The following is a 19,689-nucleotide window of genomic DNA, read 5'->3' as shown; positions in this document are numbered from 1 at the left end:
GATTGTGTTTCTTGTATGATTAACAGGCATATTAGTAATATAGTGGACGTTTTGATTTGACACAATAGAGAAAGATAAGATAAGATAAGATAAGATAAGATAAGATAACCTTTATTAGTCCCACACGTGGGAAATTTGTTTTGTCACAGCAGGAAGTGGACAGTGCAAAAGTTATGAGGCAAAAATTAGAATACAATAAGAATAAATACAGTACACAACTGTACAGAATAGAATAGAATAAAATAAAATACTATATACAGTAGAATAAAATAAAATAAATATACAATAAGATAAAAATAGAATACAAATACTATATACAACTGAGTAAAAATACAACGATGACAGAAAGGATTATTGCACTTGGTGTTATTGCATATGTATGGATGTGTGTGCTTGATCAGTTAAAGTCTTTATTATGGAGTCTGACAGCAGTGGGGAGGAAAGACCTGCGAAATCTCTCCGTCCCACACCGTGGGTGCCGCAGTCTCCCACTGAAGGAGCTGCTCAGTGCTGTCACAGTCTGCTGCATGGGGTGGGAGATGTTGTCCAACAGGGATGACAGCTTAGCCGCCGTTCTCCTGTCACTCACCACCTCCACTGGGTCCAGAGGGCATCCTAGAACAGAGCTGGCCCTTCGGATCACCCTGTTCAGTCTCTTCCTGTCCCCAGCAGAGATGCTGCCGCCCCAGCAGACCACACCATAAAAGATAGCAGAAGCCACAACAGAGTCATAGAAGGTCTTCAGGAGTGGGCCCTCCACTCCAAACGACCTGAGTCTCCGCAGCAGGTACAGCCTGCTCTGCCCTTTCCTGTAGAGGGCGTCTGAGTTATGAGTGCAGTCCAGTCTATTGTTCAGATGAACACCAAGGTACCTGTAGCTGTCCACAGCCTCAATGTCCATACCTTGGATGTTCAGTGGTTGCAGTGGAGAATGCTTGTGCCTGCGGAAGTCTACCACCAGTTCCTTGGTTTTACTGGCGTTGATCTGGAGGTAGTTCAGCTGGCACCAGTCCACAAAGTCTTGGGTCAGACCTCTGTACTCCTTGTCGTCCCCATCAGTGATGAGGCCGACTATTGCAGAGTCATCAGAGAACTTCTGCAGGAAGCACTGGGTGGAATTGTGGGAGAAGTCTGCAGTGTAGATGGTGAAGAGGAACGGAGCCAGAACCGTTCCCTGTGGGGCCCCCGTACTGCAGACGACCCTGTCCGACACACAGCCCTGAGTCCTCACATACTGTGGTCGGTCGGTGAGGTAGTCCAGGATCCAGGTAGTGAGGTGATGGTCCACTCCAGAGTTCACCAGCTTGTCCTTTAGAACCGAGGGAAGAATGGTGTTGAAGGCACTGGAGAAATCAAAGAACATGATTCTCACAGTGCTCCAGCGGTCTCCAGGTGAGCGAGGGAACGATGTAGGAGGTGAATGACGGCATCATCCGCTCCAATGCCAGGCTGGTAGGCAAACTGAAGTGGGTCCAGTGATGAGCTGTATTAACGACGGCTCCGTTTAATTAGGTGACCCAGTGAGCCATGACAGTGAAAAAACAAAGTGAGTGCTCCCCAAAGGGAAAGACAATGTGACAAGTCCAAATTTGTTGAGTAAAAAGTTGAGAGAGATCAGCAAAAATATGAATTCTAATAATTGATCATTCAAATAGCATATTTAAACAATTAGAGATGAAGCCAGTGGTTTTGACAGTGGCACTGCCACTTGAATGAAATTATGAAATCCTTTTGATAATTCTTTACCAGAATTATCATAGAAGTATGCAAAAAAAAATCTAAATAACAACTGAAGTGGAAAAGTACATGAACAATAACCTTTGTGCCACAGCCAACACTGTTACCTTAGTAACAGCTCCCAACCACAACCCACCACAACCGGTTGCAGCAGATGGCTCCGCCCCTCCCTGAGCCTGGTTCTGCTGAAGGTTTCTTCCTGTTAAAAGGGATTTTTTCCTTCCCACTGTCGCCAAAGTGCTTGCTCATAGAGGGTCATATGATTCTTGGGTTTTCTCTGTATGTATTATTGCAGGATCTACCTTGAAATATAAAGCGCCGTGAGTCGACTGTTGTTGTGATTTGGGGCTATATAAATACAACTGAATTGGACTGAATTACATTGAATTAAATTGAATTGAATTGAATAGTAGGCCTCAGATTAAAATATCAACAACATACGATTCAAGGGAATGATACAAACAGTATAAACACTAAATGTATAATTTGATCATTAAAAGGCTGGTGAAAAATTAAAGCATGAACAGAAAGATTTGAACCATTGAGCTCTACACTGAAGAAATCACTTTGGCTGGGAACCCTTTGCTGTAGTCTTTTCATGAGAGGGAAGGCTCACTGCAGATCCAAGCTGTTCTGTGTGATCGCTTTGTTTTCATGTGGTCTTTTCCAGGGTGATTAGGAAAGTGAACACCTATGGGAGATTTGGCTAATGTGTTATGTGGGATTGATTGTCCTGCATAGGCAACCACAGAGAGGCGGGATTGCTGGAACTGACAAGGGTACAGAAGCATCCTTTCTTTCCACATGTAGTCTGATGGCAGTGATGTTTAGCGTAGGTAGAATGCTGATTTGTGGAAAAGTTGGCTTAAACAGGAAAAGGAACGACAGTGAGAGGAGAAAAAGGTGACACGCTAACACTTAGGGTGTTTTCACACCTGTGCTGGTTCGTCCCCCTTGGTGCGGTTTGCTTTTGCAGATGTGTTCATCTATTCATCTCTGTGTTCAATCAGCGCTTTGTGCCATTTTGTGTCTCCATCAGTTTGCCCTCCTTTTATTCTTGGTTTCCTGTTTTTTTGGGCCAGCCTTTCGGGCTTTTCTTAGCAGCGTAATTAAAGCTTGCTTTTTGTTGCTAGACCTGACTCATTTTGACACACACACACATAACATCCCCTTTCTTTATAACCATACCATTTCCAGTGATGGTTTCATAAAAGTCATGCAGTCAGAACTATGATGCAGGATTTTATTTCTGTGTGGGGAAAAATCTTTTTGGGCTGGTCTGCATTATAATCCTACCCTGTATATATAATACTGACAGCAACAAAACCCACAAAAGCAAAATTACCTCACGTGTCACATTCACTGGTTGTGAGCCACCTCCAGGTCTGTCTTTTTGTTGGCACCACTGTCTCCAAACCATTCATCATACCAGGTCTCACGATTCACTTTTGCTGCTCTCCTTATGCCACAAATCACCCTGGAGGGTGATCCTGAAGACCAGCAGCACCGGATCTGCACGAGAATTTAATTCTTTATGATGTGCACAGATTTTAGGGTGAATGATCCTTCCTGAAGCGAACCGCCCCATTCCCGTTTTGGGACCAGCAGTAGGAATAAACTGGCTTGTGGCCTTCCCGTGGCTGGGTTTGAGTGTTTGCACCATTTAATGAGCTGCAACCACCAGAAAAATACTACAAGATTGCTTCACAAGTCATTTGTTGCACCAAAGTTATTCTGCACTTTTCATTTTTTTGGCCTCTGATTCTTTTAAATATGTTGAGCAATATTTGAGGTTTATTTTGATGTAGGTACATGAAAACTGTATCAAATTCATCATATCTTCAGCTTAATGACAAAAACTTGTGGTTTAAAAAGTGATTTTTTTAAGGTGTTTAAAAAAAGTTTTGAGAGCAGGTCAATAAGAATAAAAAGAAAAAACTCTCACCTATAATCTGCCAGTTTCAAATACTGTCTGCATTAGAATTGTTTTTTCTATATACTATATGTTATATTTATGCATGTGAATAATACTGACATAAATCTGGATTAAAACAAATATGTATCAATGAAATATTTAACAATATTTACATTTTTTCTCCTAGCCACTTAAAATGGTCAAGGTTGATGAGTCAACGAAGCACCACTCACCATTGTGACTAAATAATCTGTGCATGCTCATGCTCTTTTCTTTATGTTAGAGCTCTGACCTCAGTTCAGAATGCTTGAGGTAGAGAAGAAGAGCATGATGTGGAAATAAGGGAGAAAAGAACTGTGGTGGAGGAGGCAGGTGAAAAACAGAAAAAGATAGAAAGAATAAGATGGAATAGTGTGTTTCTCCTTCCACTCAGCCCTGTGTGGTTCTACATGTGTGCTCACTCGTGTTGTTCTAGTCCTGTGGTGTTGACTGACTGATTTTCTTTTCCAATTATATATTGACTAGATCGAAATCACAGTCTATAAATCATTCAAGGTTTAGTGGGTTCCACAAATAATACTCTGAATTAATTCTGAATTATGTTTTTGATGATCTCTCCCAAATGCAGGTTGTCCTTTTGAAATGTGATGTAAAAAATGTATGCATTTTCACGTCAACATGTGGGACACTTTTTTTTCTTTTAAATGTTTTGAGCTAGGGCACTGCTTCCACTGAAACTCCTCACTGATACTAGTTCTTATCACCAGCGATGATTCTCCACACTCTTTGAAAATGAAGCTTTTGTCTCTTCTCTATGGCCAAGTTTAAGGTCTGGGGTGAAGTATTGAGAATGGGACTGCTGGGGAGCAGCAGCAGTTCCTGCTTAGGTAGCTGTCCACACCACCTACAAATAAGCAGCAGATGGGTGGATAGACTAGCATAGTGCCACTAGAGAAGCTGAAGATGAACTCAGGACATTTTAGCTTGCTCTTGAACTAAGATTTGATCTTATGTCTCCCACAGATGCACTCCCTGCGCCTCCTCAGCCAGAATGAGCCCTACAAGATATTCCTTAGTATGAGCGACAACACCCGGCCCACCCAGCCTTTGCTTCAACGCTGCATCCGTACCAATATCAACTTTAGCAAGCAGGGCCGTGACTGCCCCAACAACCGTGCCCTTCGTCCACAATACAGAGGTAACTCACAGGGTACAGAAAGAGGGAGCGGTGGTTTTGTTTCTGCATGAAGAAAATGCCAAGTATGATTGTGCTTCTCCTTTTCAGCCTCTTAAGCTAATCAAGGCAGCTATTACAAGCTTGTGCCAAGACTGGGGATATATTTAGGTCGCTTAGGTCATTGAAGCTCATCAGGCCCCACTCATTCCCTTTTCTGGGAAACCTTTTAAACCTGTGGATCATGGGTAGTAATAGAGGGATAATATTTCACAACAGATATTAAGTTATTGCTGTGACATTTATAAAGTTGCACATAGATAATCTAGACACATTTCAGCCAGTGTAGTGTACTGAAATGAAGAATAACCTACTATAAAAACAGCGTACTATATAAACAACATACTATAAAAGCAGCAATGATGGCTTAATTTGTTATAAGCTTAAACATCATGATAAAAAATGAGGATCTGCATGATTTCTGTGGTCGTTGGTGCTTTTCACAGGGGGATACATTAATTAATGTAGTGAAAACAATCCCATTAAATGTGATAATTAGTTACATGATAAAGTGGTGGCACAACAAATTACAACAGGGTGTTGTACTGTAGCAAAATATCCAAGACAGCAGTGCACCTGCACTTTTTTATTCTTATTATCTGAGTCCAAAGCACACATGCAGTGCATAATATGCGCTGGTCTGTTTATACACATTAGTTTGAGAAAGTCAGGCAGTGCTTTGTGAGAATATAAACAATAGGTAAAAAAACAGGAGCAAAAAGAAAGGACATCAAAATTAATGTGTATGTGTGAAAAAGTGCAAATGTGTTGTCTTTACCAATGTAACACTGGAAGCGTTAAATTAAATTAGAACTGGTCCAACCAAGAAATATACACCAAACTTGGAAGTGTGTCCTTGGATCCTTCAGGAATAATAACAGCTGACAGCTTCTCTTTTTTATGAATCCAGTGAAGTTCACGATATCCTCCACAACTAAAACCAATGTCATGTTCTCTACTACCCCTTTGATATTGGCCTGTTGGAATATAGAACCGAAACACTCAAGGTCAAAGAGCAAAAGAACACAAACAGCCAGATTGTAGGCACAGAGTAAAAAAACACAAAACAGTAGACCAGCAGACTGAATAAGCACATATAGAGAAATGCCAGGTGGGATATGATCACATTCATTTAACTTTTATAAGTATTTTTTTTTTCATTTACATTGAATGTCAGAAGTTTCCTTTGAACAAGTCTGCCCCCCCTTTTTTGTCAAAAAGTGATCAACTCCCAAACTACATGTAAACCAAAGCATCTCTGAAATGAGGTCAAATAATGGGCATCAGTCTCCAAGAGAAACTCCTGAAAGTATTTTCTATCAGATTAAATGGGTTCCATCTTGAATTTGACATCATCTTAACTGTGAATCGTGTGGGTATTTGATTTTTCCTTAATCACTCCCTAGTAGGGATGGGTATCGTTTAGGTTTTATCCGATACCGGTGCCAAACCGGTACTTTTGAAACGGTGCCGGTGCTCAAACGGTGCTCAAACCGGTGCTTAAAGAATGGAGAACACAAAATTGGTCCAAAAACCTCTCATGTTCAGCTGGTTTTTGTAAAAAGACAACAATGTTAGCCTTTTCTGCAGCTATGGGGCATATATGGTATCACTCTTGGCTGGAAGCAGTGCTTGAAAACTTTATCCAAAAACCTCTCATGTTTAGCCGTTTCCCTCTTTTTCTTTGGTCATTTTAGCCTTTTTGGCCAGGGTGAAGGGAGTATCTGCCATCAAACAAGAAGACAGCCGCATGTAGCTATGATGATGTTTGCTATTTCACCTTACATGTATTAATGTAATAACGTGGTTAGCCTACTCAACGTAAATTACACACGAACCACATTAAGTTACTCACGCAGAGAAGAACGGCTGCTGCTGCCATCATCATCCTCATCATTTCTGCTACACTGGCAGGGCTAGGGGCCAGGACTCTCCTCTTCGTGTTTTTGGGGATGTTGCTAACTCTGGGTCTGATAACAGGCAACCCACGCGCAGTAGATGTGCTCGGTGTGAGGTCTCGCAGCAAGCTATCAAATACAGCGCATTTCTTGGCTTTTAAAAAAAACCGCTATGCGTCGCCAGGTGTTTCATCGGATTTGAGGTGTTACCTCCTTTGACAGTATCACAGTATCAGCTTAAAGCACTTGTTGCAGGCTGCTGAGTTTGCATATTTTGCTGTGAAGTACAGCCAGACTTTTGACCGCTTCGCCTTGGGCATTTTTAATCTGTAGCTCTGCTCTAACAGAACGTACGTACCTGGACCCGCCTACTATCCTCGGAAACGTAAAATGATTGGCTAGAAGTGTATCACAGCTCCGGAAAAAAAAGCACCGAAATAAAGCACCGAAATGTGCGCTGCTTTTCGGTCTGGTTACTACCGTTTATGTCAGAACGACACCAGTACCCATCCCTACTCCCTAGAGGAGCTTTTAGAAATTCCAACAGTGTTAGTCCAACCAGTGGAAGCGATTGGATTGTTGAGATACCTTTGAGGAGATGGGTGCTCAAAAATAAAAAGAGGAGGACAAATGAAGCTTTTATAGTGGATTAAATCTTTGTTGAATTCATGGTTATATTCACAGCAGCTTTCTGTCGGTCATTTTTTAAGAAATGTCTGTAATGTCTCTGCGATTTATCAAGAATAAACTTTCTTGATTGCCCAATAAAGAAGCGCTGACAACCTTTCCTCTCCAGCAAATGCTGTCAGATGTGATTTTTCTCCACACTTTAGTCTGACAAAAGATGGACACCAGAAATTCTCCATGTCTAATCATCTGCCTGCCTTTTCTTTTCAGTGTTACAGAACTGGGCTTCACAGTTAGGAATTCCTGTGTTAGAGGTCTGTTTCCCAGTTCTCCGGGCCCATCTGGCCATGTGGAAGGATTATAAGATTTCCCAGATGGAATTCTGCTCTCCTTTAATTAATTTTGTCCAAAAGAAAGATGGTACGCTTCAGTGCTTTAATGCTCTCACAAAGTAGAGAAAATATGATCAACAGTAGCCTCAGCAAAATTCAACTGGCAATTTTATACGCTGCAGCCAGGTCCTTGTCTTTCTCTGGCAATGCATTTGAAGCAATTGAAGTCCCTTGGAAGACTGTTTAGGTGATCTCCAGAAACCAGAAACACTCAGAATGGCTGCTCTTTGTTTTGGGGGTATGTGGGAATATAGTATTTTTTTAGACTTGCCAGGTTGCCAGTAATTGCTATCAAACAAGACAAAATATCTCAGTTTCTGTGCTTTTTTTTTTCAACTCAAGGTTAAACTTCAAAAACGGTCTCCAATGATCTTTTATTAAATGCGTTCCACTTCCACTGTGTGAGACTGAGGCACTTGGCTCCTAAATTTTTAGTGAACCACTTCTCCACCAGTTTACCCCCTAGTGTTTTCCAGCTGTGGTGGCTCCTGTATTTTTCATCATCATCATCAAAAAAATACAAAACAAAAAACAAATGCGTAAATGAAAAAAAAAAGGTTTTAGTACACTATCACTTCTTCTAAGTGTTCTTCTGCTTGCCACAGAAATGCCAGTACTACCAGGATCCAGTATTATCACGTTATTAGGATAAATTGCTTTGTGTGAGAGGACAGGGCTGCATCAGTGAAGTGCTGTAGTGAAGAAGGCTCACTCTGGCTTTAGTCTTTGTTTTCTGACCTTTGGTTCCTTACAAACTTTTTCCTCCCAAGCATCAGGCATGCATCAGTGTTATTTTCTAGTCTGAATCTGGTTTTCTGGTAATGGTTGTTTACGTGGATGTCCCTTTTGGTTGAAAAGTGAAATGTTAAAAATGGTCTTTTTCAAGCCATTATAACCTAATTTCCGCAGAATTTTAACTTTAATCGTTGAACTAAATTGCAACACAGTTCAGATCTCTAACAAGGTCATCGTAAAAGCCTTTTTCCCCACAAACTTTTGTTCAGTGGGGTTTTTTGTCTTCTTTTTTGCTTTGCAGCTTTCATTTCTACTCTTTATTTGAAAAGCACTTATAATTTACTACAACATCTTTTTTCTTTTTTGATAAATATAATTATAAAGCCATAGTAAGTAATGATAGAAAAAATCAACTAATGCATAATACAGACTTTTTTCAATGCAACAACTGTTCATGTGTTATTCTTATTTGGTCAGGGACCCAGTGTCACTCTAAAGCTATTTTTACATTTTTTTTTAAAGCTTATCATATTTGATACATGTGTTTTTGTGAGTTTTTGAGACTTCTATATCATCAGCATGACCTTTTTTTTTACCCTCAAAAAATGATATAAATTGCATGACACATTTTTAATGACTAAATTGCAAAAATATGGCTAATGTAGCAAATTTGATACAAATTAAAACTCATATATGCAGATTAGAATTTGATATATTTTATATATATATTGTCTAAAGGTTCAACAAACAGTCTATTGTCAAAAAATTTTTGACAATAGACTGTTTCTGGCAATTATTTGATGGTTTAGGTTTTAAAGGATTAACCTCTGCACTCTGAGATACTTTTGCTTTGAGTGACCTGAAAGGAAAGTAAATGAAATATTATTATTAAGAGGAAATAAGTTGCATCTAAACATGCTAAGAGACACAGCACCAGCAGTTTGGTAATCCCTATTAGATACACAGCTCTGGGACTCCACATACCGACACTGAAGCTGACTTTCTAAAATTCAAGAGCACGGGGCAAGTCATCTAGGAACTCATGCTCAAGCTTTCCCACCTCAAACAGCCTTCATGTTAAAGAATTAATCCAAAACAAAACTGACAATCTAAAATTTTAGATACGTCAAAAGGCAAACTCGAATTCAAAAAAAGGAACATTATACCTACAGCACAGATGTGGCTTTATTGATTAGTTGCATGATTCTGGTCTCACACAGAAGACCTTGAAGTCATAATCTGAATTATGAATCTGAATTATTCAGGCAGTCAGCAGTTTACAAGCAGACTTTCCAGGCGTTGGTTGCATTAGGTGTGAATGTTAAAAAACACTTAGAAAAAAGTGCTTGGCTGAACGAGCCATGTTGTATAAAGTGCTTTGAGTGCTTGTGTAGAAAAGTGCTAGAAAAGTTGTTGCTGGTTGGCAGATTTCATTGACACACCAACATCTCTGACAGGAAAATCCATGCAAGCCTCTGCCTTTAGGTTTGTCCCTTTAGTGTTAAGTCCAACTCTGAATGGCTCAAAAGGAATAAAATATAAATTTTGCAGTGGAATAGTCATGGCGCTGAGATGCTGTGGTGGGACCTGAAAAGAACAGTTCACGTTTGCAAACCCAGCAGTAAGGTTTTGCTGAAGCCATTATGTAAATAAGAGTGAGCCAAAATTCCTCCACAGTAATGTGAGAGACTGCGCTCCACGTTTTGAAAATGTTTGGTTGCAGCTGTTGTTATTGAACGAAGGTCAGGAGAGGCAGTACTTTGGTGATTCGGTATTGGAAAACCTTTTCATCAGTTCAGCATTTTATTTAGTTTTTAAATCAGGAGATCTTAGCTTTATGTTAGAAATATGGTATCTAACCAGATTCTTACTCTGGATGGCATTACCTTGGCCTCCAGTAACACTGTGAGGAACCTTGGAGTCATTTTTGACCAGGACATGTCCTTCAACGCACATATTAAACAAATATGTAAGACTGCTTTTTTCCATTTGCGCAACATCTCTAAAAGTAGAAATATCCTGTCTGAGAGTGATGCTGAAAAACTAGTTCATGCATTTATTACTTCCAGGCTGGACGACTGTAATTCATTATTATCAGGATGTCCAAAAAACTCCCTGAAAAGCCTTCAGCTAATCCAAAATGCTGCAGCAAGAGTCCTGACAGGGACTAGAAAGAGAGAGCAGATTTCTCCTGTTTTGGCTTCCCTTCATTGGCTTCCTGTTAAATCCAGAATTGAATTCAAAATCCTGCTCCTCACATACAAGGTCTTAAATAATCAGGCCCCATCTTATCTTAATGACCTTGTAGTACCATATCACCCTATTAGAGCACTTCGCTCTCGCTCTGCAGGCCTACTTGTTGTTCCTAGAGTATTTAAAAGTAGAATGGGAGGCAGAGCCTTCAGTTTTCAGGCCCCTCTTCTGTGGAACCAGCTTCCAGTTTGGATTCGGGAGACAGACACTATCTCTACTTTTAAGATTAGGCTTCAAACTTTCCTTTTTGCTAAAGCATATAGTTAGGGCTGGACCAGGTGACCCTGAATCCTCCCTTAGTTATGCTGCAATAGACGTAGGCTGCCGGGGGATTCCCATGATGCATTGAGTTTTTCCTTTCCAGTCACCTTTCTCACTCACTATGTATTAATAGACCTCTCTGCATTGAATCATATCTGTTATTAATCTCTGTCTCGCTTCCACAGCATGTCTTATCCTGTCTTCCTTCTCTCACCCCAACCGGTCGCAGCAGATGGCCGCCCCTCCCTGAGCCTGGTTCTGCCGGAGGTTTCTTCCTGTTAAAAGGGAGTTTTTCCTTCCCACTGTCGCCAAAGTGCTTGTTCATAGGGGGTCATATGATTGTTGGGTTTTTCTCTGTACCTATTATTGTGTGATCTACTGTACAATACAAAGCACCCTGAGGCGACTTTTGTTGTGATTTGGCGCTAGATAAATAAAATTGAATTGAATTGAAATGTTACATTTCATTTCAAAATCTAACTGTTTAGTATAAGATCCAAAGAGAAAATGAAAATGATTTAAATGCATTTACCTTGCACTGTAGCGACAGAAAAACTGGCTTTCAGTTGGAGTAAAAGCTTTGCGTAGAGTTTGATATCCTTCCTTGAAAGATGAGGTTAACATGCTCTGCGCCGTGAATACTGCAGCTTCTGAAATAAACTCTGTAGAAGCCCTGACCTGTACTTGCAGTTGCTAATTCTAAAAGCTATCAAATATTATCTCTTTCTCTTTAGAAAATATAAAGTCAGGTGATCCAGTAACAGGCAAGAAGGCTGAGATGACATTGCAAAAAAAAAAAAAGCTTCTGTACTTTCTTCAACATCCAGTGAAAGTATAGAAACACAGTGCACTCTGCCAATGAGAGGATCCTGGTGGGAAATAAACGCATGGATTTTGCTTTTGGCAGGAGTTATCTCTTTTTCTCCTCCACAGACTAATTCACTTTGAAATTCCCTCTTTCAGTTAACTGCACTTACTCATACCCACTGATTTCCTCCCTGCACTTTATATCTTTTTAGTACTATCTTGTTCCCCCCTTTTTTCATTGATAGCAGCTAGGTTTTTAGGCTGACATCTGCTTGACGCACCAAGCAGCTGTCAGCGATTGCCTTTTGCTGATGAAAAGCTTTATGTTGTTTTGCAACTCGCATTAAAAAAGTTACATTTGATTAGAATCTATGGCCTTTTGCCAACCAGCATGTACATCTATCCCAAAGTGAAAATAAAAATACTTTTCCCCACTCATACCCCACTTATACCAGTTTTACATTTCGCTTGATTTTTCATGTGCTCAGACTACAATTATATTATTATAGATTTTTTTTTAAAATCTATCATGCAGTAAAATCAGAAAAGTGTTTTATGTCATCCATATTTATTCTGTAACATGACAAAATGCACTCCAGCCAAGAAGAGCAAGCAATTCTGAAATTCTACATCATATGGCTCTAACAGAGCCCTGATCTTAACATCATGGAGTCAGTCTAAGATAACAGAAAAGAGAAGAGACAAGATGCATTGAGACAGCTTTAGCAGGATTTTTGAGGTGATAGAAAATGTAGCTGGCAATCCACTGGAAACCTGTGAGGAGTATATTCAGCACTCCAGGGGACTTTTGTTTAGTTGTGTCTGTTTACTGTCCTTGTTACAAAGTTAATTTGAATATGCATAGCTCAGCACAAGTATAGAATATATACAGTATTCATTTGGCTTTAGTGGTTTTCATGCTAATCAGGGCGAACCAAAACATTGCTTGAAACTGCAACATAGTAACGCAAACTAACACAAACGCTAAATACCTTTGATCAACTGCAACTGCAAATAAGTGAGAAATTCAACTGTGCAGTTCAAGTAACCTTTGAATTTGATTGGTCAGTTTTGTAAATTGGAATTATAGAAAAATGACGGATGTTTTAAAGCATTGGTGAGAGGTGCAACTTTTAAAAGAAAGCAGTTTGCGTGACATTAATTGGATTATTAAACAGTTTATCTCCTAAATGTAATTTAGCAGATTAATAGGCTTTTTCTCCTTTTTATCTCCACACAACTCACTTGGGTTGGACTGATGGATGTGCCCACTTGAACCTGGTTCTCTTGTTTCCGATAACAGGGGATTCTTCCTTTCCACTGTCTCCAAGTGGCTGCTCGCAGAAGACTGATTGTTGATGGTCCTATATTGTCTGGTTTTTACCTAAGACTATATACCACCTTGGGAAGACTGTTAGTGGAACTCTGTACACTCTACAAATAAAATTGAGCTGAATTGTAACCGGGTGATTTGTAGGAGGATAGGGGGTTGTCATGTCAGATGTATTACAAAGGTGGGGAGATAGTTTTGTGCATGAGATTTCTTTTCTCAACAATCAATAAGCATATACTGTTATAGTCCTCTTCCTGACACAACAAGGTGCCGCAAACATTCCTCAGACATTTTGGTCCATGTTAACATGACAGCAACACCCTTGTTGCAGATTTGTTGGCTGTTGGGATGTAGTTGCAAAAATCACATTTTAAATTGTACTCTATGGAACTGAGGACTTAGTAAATGTGGAGCCTATTTGAGTACAGCCAGTTCATTATTATTCTGAAGAAAGGCAAAAGTCATGTTTTTGACTTTATTGTTATCTTGCTAAAAGCAGCTATCAGAGGATCGGTACACTGCGGCCGATGGGAGAGGGATGGTACAGCCTGGTCTTCAGGCAGTTTGTGAAATAGTCACAATAAATGAATCTTCTCGTGTTCATGGACACGAATTGTTAAGTGTTTTTTGTTTGTGTCAGTGAACATGAATTTGTGAGTAATGCTTTTCATTAGGAAATATATTTTGTTTGAGGAACTACACTTGCAGAAAAAGCAGGGAGGTGTCACCATGGCAACCAGGACAACAGTATTTGAAAAGATATGGCAAGCAGTGCATTTTAACCCAAATCATCATACTGTTCTAAGCCCAACTCAGTAATTTTTAATGTTTAAATTTGATGCAACAAGACATTTGTAATCATTTATTTAAAAGTCATGCTAAATATGTGTAGAAAAAAACTGATGTGCACGAGTCAGACTTGGGTCACTGAAAGTCCAGATAACTTCTAGCTGTGGACTTGGACATAGCGGGCTGATAAAAGTTTGTGTTCAGGGATACAAAATGCAAATTTGTGTTGAAGAGAATTTAAAGAAATTTGTGTCCGACAACATGAATCAATAGATTAAAGGTCATAGATCGATGTATTGATTCAGCAACATGAATTAATAGGTTAAAGGTCATGACTGCATCATGGACGGGTGTGAGACTGGGTTGGTCAACAACAATAGGTAAGCTGTGATGTTTAGACAGTAATGTATAAATAACACTGTAAACTGTCGAATCATTACCTTATAAAATAGGGCAGCTGTATTGATTTGATGCTATATAAATAAAACTGAATTGAACTGAAATAATGTGCCTAGCAGCATGGATCTGTGCTTTCATGCCGAAATGTTTCCAAACGTTGCCAAATTCTGACACTACCTATTAAATGTTACCGCAGAAATCTGGACTCTTTGTTTTTGAAATATTCTGTATTGTAATTCTAGGGAGGCTGTGCAAATTAAGGTCTTGTTTTCCTTTTCTAAGCTGGCAGGAGTGACTCCTGGCCTGGTCTTTTGCTACTGTAATCCATTTGCTCCAAGGTTCAATGTGTGGTGAATGTGAGTTCAGAGATGCTCTATTGCATACTTGATTGTAATGAGGGTTTTTTGAGTTACTGTTGCAGAAGCAGTAACTCTGCAACAGGTTGTGGAACCAGTTTAGAACTGTTACGCTTTCACATAGGCCCAAGAAGGTTTGATATCATCATTTTAAAACTCCCTTTTGTATTTACTCAGACTATCTTTTGTTTGATGATCTGAAACACATAAATGAGAAATATGCAAAAATAATAAATTCCGGTTTTCCTTCTCTCCTCTTCTCCAGTGAACCAGTGGCTCCTGAAATAGAGGTGAAGCTGCAGTACCACAGCTGGAGAGGCAGGAATCACTGGCACCCTTTTCCCACTGCTGAACCAAACTGAGAAGAACAAATGGGACATGCAGTCAATAAAAAGCACAAAAGCTGCACATCACTAAAGACAGCTTAAGCAAACTGATATTAGCTCAGCTCAAATGACAAAGCTCTAACTGCTACGCTGGCCTCCTACTCATCCACTGTCTAACAATACTCATCAGGGGCCTGCAACGATGGTACAAATCAATACAAAGTGTGAAATAGATCATAAGGACTCTGATGTCTACTGTGTACTGTCTGTTTATTTGTTTTGTGACGTCACGACGATTGAAGTTGCAATGATCCAAACATTTTATGGCTAATTTATAGATGTGTGGATGCAGCTAAAAATGCCAGTTCCTGGGGTTTGGCTGTGATAATCACTTATCAAATCTGGTACAGAAAGCAATTATAAAAAAAAACCTCATTGATTCACCAGAGGAACTGTTGCATTTCTAACATGTCTGTGTAAGTTTTCAGTCATCCAGGTCATGGTAGTCTAAGGAGCTTGGTCTTGAAGACATGTCACCTCTCATCCAACAAGCTTCTTCAGTTCATTTTACATTCCCAATGATGATCGATACCCCTGCCATTAAAGAAACCCTCAGCTTTGTTATGATGAGACAGAATAACATGCCTATCCTGATATCAAATAATGATTAAAGATGATCATTTTGAAAAGAGAATTCAGAACTTGTGAAATGAGGTTACATAGCTAAAGGGAGGTAGAAGCTGGATCTCTGACAGTTTACAGACCTGAACAGATGGAGCCACTGGAGATTGGAAAGAGATAGGTCACTCAATTTGCATGATTTTGTTCACTCGTCTTCATGGTATTTAATTAAAAAGCGGAGTCAGAGTTCATTTCACATCAAGTCCCTGCTTTTCACAGCGATGTATTAAGAGCTGACCTTCCTTCCATTACTCCAAGAGCAAACAGACTGTTTTCACCAAAGTTTATTCTGCAAAGAGTACCCTCTGCAAATTAACCATTTAGTAATCCCTGCATTAAATAGAAGCTCTTCAATCAGCCTAGCAACTGTAATGAGATATGTCAGGCCTGTCTGGCTTTGGATTTGTCCCCCACCCAAAATGATGTAGAAGGAGTGTGGGGGAGAAAACAAAACAAAACAACAAAAGGTTTTTCTTGTACAGTTGTAACTGAAGTAAAAGCACCACTTTGCAGTCATTGTAATTAGGATTTGGGGAAAGAACAAAGTGATTCGAGAAGTATGCAGTTGTGGATCTAAAGAAAACATTTGGAAGGGTACCAAGAGAGGAACTCTGGCACTGCATTATGGAGTCAGGAGTGGCAAAGAAGTATGTAAGTCTGGTACTGGACAGCAGGACAGTGGTAAGGTGTGGGGTAGGAGTCACAGATTGGTGTGGCTGGAATTACATTAGGGATCAGTTCTGAGTCTCTTCCATTTCACAGTGGAGATAGACAGACAGGTTGACAGATGAGGTAAGGCCAGTCAAGTGTCCATGAACTGTGACATTTTCAGACTACCTGATCTATAGTGAGAGTAAGGAGCAGGTGGAAGGGAGTCTGGACAGGTGGAGGTATGCTTTGGTGAGGAGAAGAGAAGTAAGATGGAATATGTGTGTGAAGGAGAGGGAGACAGATGGAAAGGTAAACAGCCAAGAAGCAGAGACAAGGAGGTTAGATGTGCTTAAATACCCAGGCTCAGCCATCTAAAGCAATGAGCAGTACACAAGAGAGGTGAAGAAGAGTAGATGGAAACGAGCGTATTGGGTGATTTATGAGCAGGGATGGCTTACATGATGCTAGTGAGATGTGCTATGATGTATGGTTAGGAGACAGTCGCACTAGCTAAAAGACAGGAGGCCGAGCTGGAGGTGGTAGTGCTGAAGATGTTAAGGTTTTCATTTCGAGTGAGAAGAATAAACAGGATTAGAAATGAGGACATCAAAGGGAAAGCTCAGGTTGAGTTGTTTGGAAACAAAATTAAAGAGACAAGGCTGAGAGGTTTGGACATGTGCAGAGGAGGGACGGTGGGTATATTGCACAACAGATGTTGAATATGGAGATTCCAGGCAGGAGGGATAGAGGGAGACCACAGAGTTGATTCATGGATATAGTAAACGAGGACATGCACACAGATGGTGTGACAGAAGAGGATGCTAGCGATAGAGTGAGATGGAGGGAGATGATCTGCTGTGATGACTCCTAAAGGGAGCAGCTAAAAGGAGAACAAAGAACAGCGTGATGATGTTGGAAAAACACTAAATCAGTGTAGTAAAAACACTGAGAAGAGATGAATGGGTCAAAAAATATATTAGTCTTGAACACGGGACAAAGCTGATAGTCGGCGTTAACCGTGACACCAAAGGTTCATTCTTGTTATTCAAGTACCTAGCTTACTAATGCTGCTGTAACAGTACAAAAAATGCTATTTCCTTATTTTCTTCACCAATAATCAGGATAGTGACTATTTGACTTGAATTTGTAAGCATTGTATCACTTTAACAGTATGTGGGGATTTTGATATTTAAGTTAAAAAGTCCCACATTCACATCATTAAACGACTCAATGTGGCAACTGTCAGTATTCTGGTGCCATTTCACTTAAGATTTCCTGCAGTCTTTATCAAAATCTTAACTAAAAACATGAATGATACTGTACAGAACCAGTCTGAAGAGTACTGAGTGAGTGATGATAATTTTTTCTTAAATATACAGTATTTTTTTTTTCCAATCCATGAAAAAAATCTGTCACATTTTATGGCATAATTATATTTAACTGTCGTTACATTTCCTGTCATTCCCTTTTTTGCCAGGTCAGATATATCAGAAAAAGACAAGTTTCCCAGCTATAATTATCACATTTGACATTTATTTTCAGACGATGGCAGTTATTGCAACTCCAATATTATTTAAACACAGTATTAGCTTTGACCTTTTTGCAAATCATTTTACAAAATACCTTAAATACAGAAAGTTGGTAATGCTAAATACTGGATTTCAAAGGTTTTCAACCAGCATGTTTTACGGTAAACATAAGTTGATGCTACCTACCTAATAAAGTTGTTAGGCTGTAACCATTACAGCCAACTAATCTGCATTTCTCAAAATGAAAAGTAGTTATTGTAATTTGTTTATGTGCCACGAGAGAAATGAAAACAAACATAACTGGGCGGTTGGGGTTAGTTGGAGAAGAAAGGGTCAAATTTATCCAGAGTAACACAGAGAGATACAACAAGATTACATTTCTCCACATTCAGCATTTCTGCCAGTGAAATCATGTTGTTGATAATTATTATCAAGTGTAAATGACATTACTGATCTTGTTGTTATTAAAGTGGGAAAGTGCGACCGTCTCCAATAATATATTCAAAATGCAGACACTAATGTCTGAAATATTCAATTTTCTCTGTGGCATTTTCTTATAAACAAATTTGTTTAATTATTATTTTTTATTTGATTTGTGTTTTTACATTTAAGCTTTTCATATGTTTCCATCCTTCTCAAGATGCAGATAGCTGATTCTTCAAGCACCACCTGTAGATCAGTACAATTGTGTGACAACACTGGCAGGACTGAATATCATATTGTAACAACAATATGATAAAACTAGAACAAAGTCACTGAACAGCTGCTCTATAAATAAAACACCACAGAATAATAAGGTACCAACAACTGTTTATATTAAAGATCTTCATGGGTTCAAGGCCTGATCAAAACCATCAAATCAAAAAGACTTTCTTTGTTTCATTCAGGTTTAACATGCATTGATGGTTGTAGATCTTAAAATTGTTGGATAAAGATTCCCATCATAGAGACAATTTATGTAATGGTTTCCCATCATGGATTGTCACTAACCGAACTGGTCAACTTGTGGGATTGTTTTTTTATTTTTACCTTTCAGTCTGCTGTGATGTTGTATCTCATGAAAAAAAACTGACTCTTTATGTTTGTTTAGTTTTAATATGTAACTGTAATGAAAAAAAAAAAAAGAACTATGATGAGCTATGGGAGCTATGTGCTACAACCACTGGAAAAGGAATTTACAATTATAAAAGCTATATTTCATTTGAGGTAACTTGAAATTATACTCATGTATGTTGAATGTAAATATGAGTTTTGTTTAAGATGGATTACAGTGGAGATTATTACCTTTTTGGACAAAATAAATGCTATTGTTTTATGTTTAAAGATTGTGGAACTCATATAATTAATTAGTTCATCTATTTTGAAATTAGTAGAAGCTTCATTGAGTGTCTTTGTCATAAACTACTAACAGTGTAACAAAGCGTTTAATGAGAATGAGCAGCGGTGACTGTCTGGATTTAATAGGAAATGAAAACAGGCATAGAGAATAGTAAGATCCAGACTGTTTGAATGATGCTGAAAAATATACACAGTGAGTTTACACAGTCTAGAACCTTTGTGGGAACAACATTTAAAGGTTTCCAGAGTCTGTTCTGCTGGAAATTGCAGGGCAAACTAAAAGCAGGGACTATGGAAAACAACAATAATGTGATAAATAATGTACTTTCCTGTAAACATGCATGCTCCAGGCACTTTATTAGGTACAGTGCACTTTGCTAATACTCTGTTGGAATCTCGTTTGCCTTCAGAACTGACTTAATTCTGTT

The 19,689-nt window shown here is 39.2% G+C and overlaps 1 protein-coding gene across 1 annotated transcript in view; it reads left to right on the top strand.

The window, feature by feature from the left end:
• The window catches only part of LOC146670912 (carbonic anhydrase-related protein 10-like), a 139,229-nt gene extending 120,036 nt beyond the window's left edge, over positions 1-19,193 (top strand). Inside the window, exons 8-9 of the mRNA XM_085403020.1 lie at positions 4,676-4,850; positions 15,002-19,193. Of these exons, the coding sequence (XP_085259146.1) occupies positions 4,676-4,850; positions 15,002-15,024 (198 nt within the window). The 3' untranslated portion in view covers positions 15,025-19,193. The remainder of the gene's footprint in view (positions 1-4,675; positions 4,851-15,001) is intronic.
• The last annotated feature ends 496 nt before the right edge of the window (positions 19,194-19,689 follow it).

This window comes from Rhamphochromis longiceps, linkage group LG4 (genome assembly GCF_057381845.1).
Source record: "Rhamphochromis longiceps isolate RC_006_pf linkage group LG4, R_longiceps_female_GT1.1, whole genome shotgun sequence".
NCBI classification, from domain to species: Eukaryota; Metazoa; Chordata; class Actinopteri; order Cichliformes; family Cichlidae; genus Rhamphochromis; species Rhamphochromis longiceps.
Note: the sequence above shows the minus strand (reverse complement) of the source record. Positions and strands in the feature narration are given on the sequence as shown.